Source organism: Electrophorus electricus, chromosome 6 (genome assembly GCF_013358815.1).
Source record: "Electrophorus electricus isolate fEleEle1 chromosome 6, fEleEle1.pri, whole genome shotgun sequence".
Lineage (NCBI taxonomy): Eukaryota > Metazoa > Chordata > Actinopteri > Gymnotiformes > Gymnotidae > Electrophorus > Electrophorus electricus.
Window position 1 is genome coordinate 18111814 of NC_049540.1, and position 11616 is coordinate 18123429.

Sequence of the window (11616 nt, forward strand, 5' to 3'; positions counted from 1 at the left end):
TGTTCGGATGCCAGTGTCACACGACAGTGGGCACTGGTTATCGCTTTACGTTATTTTTAGGGCTGTGGGACGCGTCTGTGTCCCATGGAGATATGACTATAAAAAAGTTTTTAAAAGGTTTCTATAATTTGGTCTAACTTTAAAAATTATGGGCTATTCTTATTTATGTAGCCACAACAAGCAAAAATAACAAAAATAAAACAATTCATTTTATTTTTCATACAGAGGGACAGCTCAGCCAAAGAGGGTAAATTGCTGTTGCTGGTTGCTGTTGCTCGGCCCACCAAATTCTTGTTTTAATGAGCTATTTCATATTCAACAACCACGTGGAGACTTGAAGGGTCTTAGGGACTGTTTCGGGGCTTGGCCAAAATTGTGGGGCTGTACTTCGTTTTTTTTTGTTTTTTTTGGGTGGGGTGGGGTTGTAAAGTTCAATTTTTTTCTACTCTGTAACTGAGGGGTAGCGAGCAATATCGTTGAGCCTAAAGTGCTGTCATATAGAGACAGTCTATCTTTAGATACGGGAATGGATACCAAACGCGAAGATCGAATGAATGGAGTCTCAGCAGCCGAGAAAAACCCTGATGTACAGTCAACTTCAAGTTCACAGGTTGTTTGCGGAGGATATCAAAGGAGACTTCGTAGCTGTATACCGGTGAATTACAAAGAAGAAACGCTTCAGATAATGAAATTAGCTGGACCAGTGGTAAGAGCACACTGTGTTGTTTAACTGAAAATTCCAATATTGCAGTATTGAATTTCACCGCCTATTCCATTGATTTTGCTGCGCCAAATCAATGAAATTACAGTTAATAGTTTAATTATTTCAGACGTACATAGTACAGTAATAAAATAATAGCACTGGTGGGAACTGACAATTCACAGCACGTTTATATTATTAATAATTATATTGGTAATATTATATTATATTATATTATATTATATTATATTATATTATATTATATTAATACGCCATTCTCCTACCATACAGTAGCTGGCTGGGTATTCATTTTAAATGACTGTGTTTCTCCATATTCAGTTTATTTCACAGTTGATGATCTTCTTGATCAGTTTTATTAGTACTGTATTCTGTGGGCACTTGGGAACAACAGAGTTAGCCGGTGTCGCTCTGGCCATAGCTGTGAGTAAACACAAAGACTTAAAATTAAACGTCCTGAATTAGTTCCTTGTTGAGATTAAGATTATTAAATACTCTATAATGCACTGTTGTGCTTGAATTTAAACTTTCCTTTGATTGGCAGGTTATTAATGTCACAGGTGTGTCGATTGGTGCAGGGCTGGCATCAGCCTGTGACACATTGATTTCTCAGGTGAGCCTTCTGACATTTTCATTAATTTCACATACATGTACATAAAACAATTCTTAAACAAAATTAGATAATATTTGTGACATGAGTATACCTTTTTAAAGAGAAGTTTGGCTTATGAAAAGATAACAAAATCAAGCCTTCATGGCAGTGTGTTAATAGTGTTGAAATCCTAACCATGTAGTAACAAATCAGTCAATATTTTGGATTTGTATTTGGTTTACAGAGACTGAATTTTACTACAGTCAAAATTCTGATCACCCCACTTTCTATTTTTATGTCAAGGCTGATTGGCCATAAAGTTTGTCTTTTGACAGTCTTAAGACTTTTAGGGTTTCTTGCATTAGTCCCTTTATGTGTTTGTCTGACTGCAAACGCCAAACTCTGCTGCCTGAACAATGGAGGCCATTAACAACTAAATTAATATTCCCGTTTGGACCATCTGTAGTCATCTGTGACCCTTTACGGAAGATAATGTGTCCACAAAGGTTTTGATAGCTAGAGGTGTAAAGATGTTCACTCTCCACAGACATATGGAAGCAATAACCTGAAGAGGGTGGGGGTGATTCTGCAGAGAGGGATCCTTATCCTCCTGCTGGCCTGTTTCCCCTGCTGGGCAATACTGGTCAACACGGAGGCCATCTTACTGGCGGTCAAACAGAGCCCTAGGGTGGCCAGGTATTCAGTGCACTGGAACCATCTAACAATGTCCATGCATTCTAATATCAAATAGGTCAAAGCCATTTAGGAGGATGGACCATGTTAGATCTAGAATTCATATCAGATTTCTAACTTAATGGCATTTTGACATGCAGTATCATCGATGTATATGATGTTTGTTTCTATTTGCAGCCTCTCACAGCTGTATGTGAAGATTTTCATGCCTAGTCTGCCTGTGAGTTATGACATCTGCACATATTTTTTGTTGTTGTTTCAATGATAGCAAACCTCTCTTTAATACATCTGCCTAGTCATTGAACCTTTTAATTAATTGATTTGAAAACAACTTTCTTTGTTCCTTATTTTTCCTGGGTCTTTCATTATTTTACTTCTCTGCACCCTTTAGGCTGTTTTCATGTACCAGCTGCAAGCAAAATACTTGCAAAATCAGGTGAATTTGCTATCACCTATAAAAATGTATTATGTTAAAAATATGTTGCAATATTTTAGGTTTTCAGTTGCTTTATAACTGATATATTGAAGATTTATTATATGTTAAAACTCTATTACACAGATGAGATGGTGAAGAGTGTTTCATACTTGTTATGTTACATGCTACTTTCACATTGTCTCTAGGTGTAATGTTGAGATATAAGTTATTCTTCATCTTTTAGGGCATTATATGGCCTCAGGTCATAGCAGGGGCTGCTGGTAACATCCTGAATGCTTTGATAAACTATATCTTCCTCTATTTGCTTAATCTGGGAATACCGTGAGTAATTTTGTTCATGGTTATTTCCAACATTGTATCACTTCATGCATTTCATCCTTAGGGATATATTGTTTACCTGTTTAAAATTGAATCTAGTAATCCTTTGTGGAAGTGACTACTAAAAGGAAGGAACATATTTGATTATTTTATTTAGTATGTCAAGATTATACTGTTTGTAAAATAACTTTTCATTTTGTGCAGTGGATCTGCAGCAGCGAATTCTATTTCTCAATGTGCCTTGGCCATGTTTCTTTACATATACATCCGCTGGAAGGGTCTACACAAGGCCACCTGGGATGGTGAGTCATGTAAATCTGGCTTGGCCACATTAATTATCCCTCTTGTGTCAGTGAATTTGTATAGACCCTTTCAAACTGAATGTGAGATGTCATGTCCCACATATTGTAATGACAAAACTTGATATTTAAGACCCAAGAATTGCTTAGAGATGTTGTTCAGAGAACTCCCACTGGCTGGATTAGAATTCACATGGCTTCTTTTATTATTTCACCAGGTTTTCATGGTTCAGCTAGGCAGAGTCGCACGTCTTGCTCAAGAGCAATGTGTATCCGTATGCTCTTCTGATAAGCCATTGAATCTTTTCTGTTTAATGTTTTATCCATATCTGGTTTGTTTTGTGACTATTTAACCCAGAAAATAAGTTTAATTCATTAGTGCCATGTCAGAGGAAGAGTTCAGTTAGTCATTTGGCCATGTGAAACAATCACATTTACCATGCATGTTAAGAAAGGATTGATACCTTTATAAATAAACATGCAGTCACAGGATGGAAGTACATAGGACTTCAATTAACACGTGAGATCATGCTTTAACATAGGTATAAGTCTTCTGTAGCAAAGAGGGCTATAATAGGGAGCCAAAATTATATATATATATATATATATATATATATATATATATATATATATATATATATATATATATATATATATAAAATCTTATCTTCTGCTCTTTGTCCATCACTACTATGTCTGGTTGGTTATGCATTACCATTACATTAGTCTGGATCTGGAAAGGCCAGCCCATACTCAACACAGAAGTTTCTGTATACTCTCTCTCTCTCTCTCTCTCTCTCTCTCTCTCTCTCTCTCTCTCTCTCTCTCTCTCAAGTTTAATGTAAGAAGTGGAGCCAATGTGTTGTTGAAGTGCCAGTGGTTAGTAGGTGGGCAGCTCGCAGCACTCTTTCCTGCTCCTGTGCTGTCTCTCTTTCAAATCCTCATACTTGAACTCTGATGCTGATAGGCTGGTCTTGGGACTGCTTACAAGAGTGGGGTGCTTTCATTCGCTTGGCCCTACCTAGCATGCTAATGTTGTGTGTGGAGTGGTGGACCTACGAGATTGGAGGATTCCTTGCAGGTCTTATACCTATTTCCCTCTTTTTATTCTTTCTGCTTTATGTAATATATCTTTACATATTATATCTCTGTAATCCACCTTGTACTTTTCTTTTTCATTTTATTCATTTTTTTTCCCCATCCTGGACTATTGTAGGTCTCATCAGTGAAGCTGAACTGGGTGCCCAGTCTGTTATCTATGAGCTAGCCACCATTGCATACATGGTAAGATACATGTGGGTTTTAAAAAGTCAAGGCTACACAGCAAATAATCTACAGCATGGGGAAGTTTACATCTTATATTTGGTGAATAACACCTGTAGAGTATTCATTACGTAGCCACCATCACTATCATTTTAGGTATTTTTGGTAGGCAGCCTACCATTTGTTAGGTAGCCACCACCACTGTCATTTTGGGTATTTTAGGAGAAACTAGGTTTAGTCCAGTTGACTACCATCCCTACTTTGTTCTACCTTTGAGAAGTAGAAGTTTAGGTTATGTCACTTTGACAGTAGTTTGCACAGTACTTGGTATAAAGTAAAGATCATCCCAAGTATGTATACCAGCACTGGCAGCTGGTTAAAAGATCAAAAAGCAGAGTTAATATGTTTTGTGATAGTTGGTGAAATGTAATCCTTTTTTGTTGTTGACATCAGGGAACTGAAAGGTGCAGATTCTATTATTCCTACATCACCCAAGAACTCATCTTTCTGTTTAGCTAAAATATTTTATGACACGGATTATCATATTACTTAAGTGATACAGTGTTGTATTTTGTTCATGATTGAGGTGCAATGGTAAAAAAAATACTGAAGAAACTGGAGATCTTAAATAAATGTGAAAATCTACTCAAAAGAAAGTACAAAAGGATACACTTCTCAACTGATTACCACATGAAAAGAAGCAGTAGATGTAATGGTTAAATATTTTACAGACCTGTTCAAGCCAGATGCTCAAACCTAAAATATTGACTTATAAATTGAGGGAGCTTCCAAATAAGACTAAAAGGACAATTGCTCATATTCAAATTACAAAAATGCATTTACGCGAATGAACACAGTAGCCCAATGGTAGTTTTACACAATGAAAAGGGAAATTAAAAGTCAAACTCTTCCATTTCAGTTTGTCTAAGATTTGTTGTTTTATACCTTTGTTTAAGTATATAAAATATCTAATAAAGTGATTTTTTAAATTAATTTACCAAACTATTACTGAACTATTTTATTCTACTGATACCTTCTTTGTCAGCTTCCTCTTGGCTTTGCAGTGGCAGCAAGTGTAAGAGTGGGAAATGCCCTTGGAGCAGGAAATACAGATCAGGCCATAAACTCCAGCAAAGTGTGCCTATTCTGTGGATGTAAGTGAATGCAGCACCAATCACAAAGTATGCTGCTATCTTGTAGGCTGCTGTCATATAGTAATTTTGTAATTGGTCTCAGTACATGTGATGTAGGCTATGTCTGCATGAACATTATATTAAAAATACTTACAAGATTTTAGGAATGATTATGTGATCACAGGCAGGCTAAGGATGCATTGTGGCCAAATTGTGGATAAATATAAATGAATAAAAAACCACATAATAATAGTTTTGGCAACTTTCAAAGAAATACAGACAATGAGGACACATTAGGAATAATAATGCAGAATGTGAGGCATGGTTATCAATTGCAGTAGGCACAAAAGAGCTGTGATGCTATTTGTATAGTAGAACTGTCTATTTCCCCCTTTTTCTGTCTAGTCATGGTCTCATGTGTAGTTGCTGCTTTAATAAGTGGATCCAAAGACGTTATTGGATACACCTTTACCACTGATATGTAAGTATACCAAAGCATCTAGTAGTGTTAATTAGAAACATTAGGGATTTATTAAGAGATCTAGCAGTAGCTAAGCTCCCAATGGGCTTCTTTCTGTAAAATATCTCAGTTTAATAGTGTCTTTGATATCCTTGATTCTATCATATCAAAATAAATACATTTATATAGACAGGAAAACTAATCCTTTAGCCAGAATATTTCTCTGAGGTACTTTATACTCTTTGGATGGACCTCTGCCTTTAGCATCTCTGGAAGCTCCAAGTCATGATCTTTCATGACAAGTATTACCGTCTTAAGTGCTACGTTTTGTATCTGTGCTTTGTCCTGTAGATAATAATAATAATAATAATAATAATAATAATATGAAATATGAATACTATGAAAAGTTTAAGATATTGCAGGCAAAAATTACAATTAAAAATGAGTATCTCATCTAATTAAAACTGTCAGTGTGATGATCCTTTGCCACAATAATCTGGTTATTGGACAAAGGTAGATGTACTTCTGCAAAATGATACTTGGACTGGGAAACACAGCAGAATATGGTATAAAAATATTTCTTTCCAATGATCTATATTGTATGGACAACTTTTACTAATTTTTGGCTCTCTCACTAAATCACTGTGGTCTCAGTGACTCACTGTGCCAGTGCCTTGAACATAGTACAAATTGGATGTGCAAAAATGTCCTGCAGCTGAGAAACGATAAAATGGACTATTTGATTTGGAAATAAAAATGAGAGATGTAGACTTGCTACCTATGTTGACTCTAGAGCTCTATTTTGCAAGCTATATGTTCTAATGGACTCTGAGCTCAGTTTTAGCAGTCATGTCAAAGTAATAATTACATCAGCTTTTTTATCATCTGAAAAATGAGAGATTTCTTGCTAAACTTGACCTTGAAAGTCACATAAATGCTTTTATTTCTAGAAACATTGATTATTGTAATGGTCTCCTTACCAGTCTTCCTATAAATAAAATCTGACAAATTAAGATAATTCAAAATGCAGAACTGCCAGAGTTCTTAGTAGAGCCAAAGGTACAGATCAATTAGTGTCTAGAGTCAACACTAAGCATGGAGAAGCAGTGTTTAGCTTCTTACAGCACTTATGTGGAATCAGCACTTTTTTACCTTTTATTAATCATGTTTATTCTAACTGAACTTGTTTATTTAATCTTTGTTTATCATTTTATTTCTATTGATTTTATTCCAATTTTAATTATTTCTTTTAATCTATTTTTCCTCTTTTGATTAAATTTTAATATTATCATTATTGTGATGCTGGGAAGCATCAGAGGATGGGGATGGGGATAGCGATGGGGAGCAGGTTCCGGCGCACAGGCAGGACATTGCAAAGACCATGCCTGACAAACTGCTATGCTGTTAAAGGGTTTAAATACACACGTTATCAAGAGGCAACCAAGAGGCAGGTGTGATCGGTAATAGGTTAACAATGGGGGCGTCACAAGGAGTACATTTTGAGCTGTCAAACAACAAAACAATAAAACAAGAATGTGGCGTGTCATAGCATGATCTAGGGGCCCACCAGAGGAGCAGCAAACCTTAGGCCCATGTGGTGCATCAGTGCCACGGGGCTGAACAGGCAGAGGCCCCCTCAAAGGAGGTCTTCCAGAGAAGGGAGAGAGAAACGCAGGCTCTGTGCCAGCTACTGCCACTAATAACATGGATAAATCTCAAGTAATCTGGAAGATGCATTGATAACCCAGTTAGACTTCAAGATATATTGTTTCATAATAGTAACCAATATCCATAATAGTATATGTATGACTAATTTTGGTCATATTGTAGCCTGTACACAGTGTTGGGATGGTTACTTTTAAAAAGGATAAAGATATAAGGATATATCAAAGGATATTATTACTCTGGTTGATTATTTATCATTTGAAAGAACCCCTTAGTTGTGTCTTTTTTTCTTTTTCTTTTGAGTTTATGAGCTGTGTTTTAAACTTCTAGGAGTCCCATTAGATTGACAATGTATCCAGTGATGGAATGAATATTGAATTGCCATACAAATAATGTTTCATATGTGTACTTTTGGCATGAATAATTACTTTATAATGATCTTACAAAAACAATACGGGATCTGGCAACCTCAGGCACAATATGTTGTTTTGAAGGTGGTTTGGAAAAACATTTTTAAACATAGAAAAATCCTAACCTCCAACGTATTTGTTTATGCTCTGCCATAGGACAAACTCGCAATTACTTTCAGGGTGCAATGCTAAGATGGCAACAGCATACTCACTGGTTTATTAGAAACAAAAATATTATAGTGCTGGCTGGTAATGATGGAGCTCACTACTGTTAGGACAAAGCTTCAAGATCCAAATCCAAAAAGGGTTCTGAGTTTAATGATGTCATTCATGGGATCTGTTGGAGCCACTCCTCCAGCTTAAGGGTCACAGCCCTTGGACAACAATTCTGTTGAACATCCACATTCTGTGTCTTCTTTCAGTCCCTGGTATTTTTACAAGACATTTTTTTACCACTCACTGGATGTTTTCTCTTTTTTTGGACCATTCTTTGTAAACCCTAGAGATGGTTGTGTGTGAAAATCAACAATGTCTGAAACACCAGCCCTCCTCCAATCATGCCATGTTTAAAGTCGCTTAAATCACCTTTCTTCCCCATTCTGATTCTCGGTTTGAACTTCAGCAAGATGTTTTGACCATGTGTACATACCTAAATGCATCGAGTTACTGTCTTATCATTGAAAATTAAAAAAAAATGTTCAAAAAGAGAAAAAGAAAAATAGATGTTAAGGTGTTTTGTTTAAGTGTAGACATTGGATTGAATGACACTGTAAGTGTACCATACATTCTTATTGTATGCATATTCAATTTTTTTCTTATTTTTATGCACCCCCTCCCTGCCCCAATTCCAGGGATATTGTGCACAGAGTTTCAGAAGTCATGGTCATGTATGGCTTCATTCATCTGTTTGATGCACTTGCAGTAAGGACATAAGTCTTTTGAAATGTCTACAAATACATTTAAATCTTTTAAATTTTAAAATGTAAACAAATCTAACCTTTGACAGGAGCTCTTATTAAAATTATTTCCTCTGTAGATTTTTAAAAATTCATTCAAAACATTAATTTGAGTTCTTCACTTCAAATTGTCCAAAAAATTATTTTCAAAGGTTGTTGACCATTTGAATTTAGTTGGTCATTTTGTTAATTTAATTGTCTGTATTGACTCTACATACCAGCACTATGTACACATTGAAATATGCTTTATATTTAGCCATATTTCACCTGGAGATGAAAATATTTTGAAAATAGATTTTATTCAGTAAAGGTAACAGGCACATATGATACTCCCATTATTTATGTTGTGCATGCAAATATGTTTTTTTTATATTATTATTATTATTATTATTATTATTAATAATATATTTGTGTATGCTGATAAAACAGAGACACTGGTGAATTGTTCCTTCTGTTTGTCCATAGTGTATTACAGGGGGTATTGTCAGAGGTGCAGGAAAGCAACTGCTTGGTGCTCTGTGTAATATTGTGGGCTACTATTTTGTGGGCTTTCCAATTGGCGTGTCATTGATGTTTGCACTCAATATGGGAATAATCGGTAAGCAGAATGATACATAAATCCAAGCAGTGCTTGTAATCCTCGGTACTTATTTTCATGTATCAAACTTGTTTTTATTGCTGTTTTTCTCTTTTGAAATTAAATAATACAAACTCAAGAGCCACATCATTGCCAAGATAACCAATGCTTAATTTTTCCCTTTCTTTTTCTGGTTGCCGTTCCTGTCAAGGCTTATGGACCGGTTTATTTGTGTGTGTCTTTTTGCAGTCGGTTTTCTTCATCATTATAATTTGCAAACTAAACTGGAAAAATGCAACTCAGCAGGTAAAATAAGACATTTCAGCAGCTACAAATGCACTATGATGAAGTATTTTATTTTTGTTTTTTCTCTTAAATGACATCTTGTTTTGGTCATGGATTGTTTTCAGGCTCTGGTAAGAGCTGGTGTGCTGGCAGCTCAAAACAAAACTGAATCCTACGCCATTGAAAATATCCAGTGCACAGAAGGTAAGGATCTAGGGAAGGCAAGAATCATTTTCCTCCTTATACTGGCGCTTGTGACACATGACATGTCAGATCCAGCTTCCTAAAAACTCCTCATACCCTTCCAACAGATGCATCTCCGGAACTCCAGTTGGGTGAAAGAGACCAGGTTAATGTCGACACTGATCTGGAGGGCCAGGTGAAAAATGATGAAGGTGCTACAGAGGATGAAACAGTCATCACTGTGGGCAAAGTACTGACCACCAGGCAGCTAGTGGTCCGTCGAGGACTCGCTGTTCTCCTGATGATGCTCATACTCAGTGGTGGAATCTCCTTAAATGAGGTTCTCACAAGCCTCCTCAGATGAGCAGAGCCAATATCTCGGGACACAGGGAGTGTGGAAATACTACCTTGTTTTTAAGACCGAGGGTCAGACTCTCTAGGAAGATGAAAACAAGGAGTACCTTAGTCAAAGTAAAGATTAATGCCAAAAATTTAACTTTGTAAATACTTTAGTCAGATCATATGATGCTGAACATTTGAGCCAATGCACTTAATAGATCCTACAAGTTGTGGAAAAATAAGCCAGAAAGCTGTTCAACTGGGAAACAATGAATTTTGCATTCAGCCATGTTTAAACTATTGTTAAATGTTTCAATATTTAAGACATTTTTCTGCACTGCAAGTTTGAATTAGATCAAAAGCTATAGGGGATAGTTCACTACTAGTAGACAATCAGTTAATTTTCCAGTTCCCTAAATATATGAATATAGTCTGTGTCGGAATAAGTCAGGCATCATAGCTCAGGATAACGAATGAAAATCTCCTGAAACAGCAGTTATATTTGCTAATGCAGTAAAACCATTAAATCATAGCTGTTTTAGAAGCTCTGATTTTTGCACTCCTTCAGATGAACTATGCATTTTAGGCACTTGCTGGATAGATGCTGGGGCCAGTAATTGTATATGGTAATAATTTTAGGAGGAGGTGAGTGATGTTTTTCCTCTTAAATTTGTCATTTTTGAAATGTTGAATGTGATGTGAATAAATGCAATAAAGAAAATTTAAACTTGCTATATATAGGGAGGAAATGGCAAATTTCCTTCATTTACCAGTAATATTGGGAAATGTCAAAGATAGGTGTTTGCTATGTATAACACCCATTAAGACTTTAGAGAGACCGTTGCAGTTATTTTTCATAAAATAAGATCTGATGGGATCTGACCAGAAGATCAACAGATGAAACTTGCTTTCAAAGTGGTATATATAAAAACTAAATTATTTCAAATTGAATTTGTACTTTGATTTTTACCAAATTTATTTGCTTTATGTTTAATAAAAGTCCATACTAAACAATGACATTAGTCAATATGATTGTGCTATATTTAAAGAAAACAATAACATTAAAGAAAAAAACACGTGCTAGCACTTATTATCAGAAAGTACAACAGATTAACATTCACATTAAAATTTAAAATGTGGCTTCAGGGCCAATTCAGTGGAGAAACTGAAAGGAAACAGTCCCAATGAATTTCATTGATAATTTGGTAATACTACATTTCATACTGAAAACAATACTGATAAAGCACATTTTCACAATGGCATATAATATATCACATTTTGAATAATAT

The 11616-nt window shown here is 35.6% G+C and overlaps 1 protein-coding gene across 2 annotated transcripts; it reads left to right on the forward strand.

Moving 5' to 3' along the window:
* Positions 1 to 42: 42 nt before the first annotated feature.
* Positions 43 to 11341, forward strand: slc47a2.1 (solute carrier family 47 member 2, tandem duplicate 1). 2 transcript variants are annotated; one of them, XM_027018756.2, is made up of 17 exons: positions 43 to 706; positions 1040 to 1141; positions 1263 to 1331; positions 1858 to 2006; positions 2181 to 2223; positions 2395 to 2439; positions 2663 to 2760; positions 2962 to 3059; positions 4024 to 4137; positions 4273 to 4340; positions 5365 to 5473; positions 5858 to 5933; positions 8839 to 8908; positions 9409 to 9541; positions 9770 to 9826; positions 9931 to 10009; positions 10117 to 10207. In XM_027018756.2, the coding sequence occupies exons 1-16, from the start codon at positions 527 to 529 to the stop codon at positions 9972 to 9974; spliced, it is 1455 nt and encodes a 484-aa protein (XP_026874557.2). In that variant the 5' UTR covers positions 43 to 526; the 3' UTR covers positions 9975 to 10009; positions 10117 to 10207. The 2 variants fall into 2 exon arrangements, with proteins under 2 accessions (XP_026874557.2, XP_026874547.2); XM_027018746.2 differs by having other exon boundaries at positions 47 to 706; positions 9732 to 9826; positions 10117 to 11341.
* Positions 11342 to 11616: the final 275 nt, after the last annotated feature.

Bases quoted from the DNA above. Each gene is read 5' to 3' on its own strand.
- slc47a2.1 (XM_027018746.2), top strand. From the start codon at position 527: ATGGATACCAAACGCGAAGATCGAATGAATGGAGTCTCAGCAGCCGAG. The intron at 707-1,039 runs GTAAGAGCACAC...CTCCATATTCAG, and splicing joins TGAAATTAGCTGGACCAGTG to TTTATTTCACAGTTGATGAT. The intron at 8,909-9,408 runs GTAAGGACATAA...GTTTGTCCATAG, and splicing joins ATCTGTTTGATGCACTTGCA to TGTATTACAGGGGGTATTGT.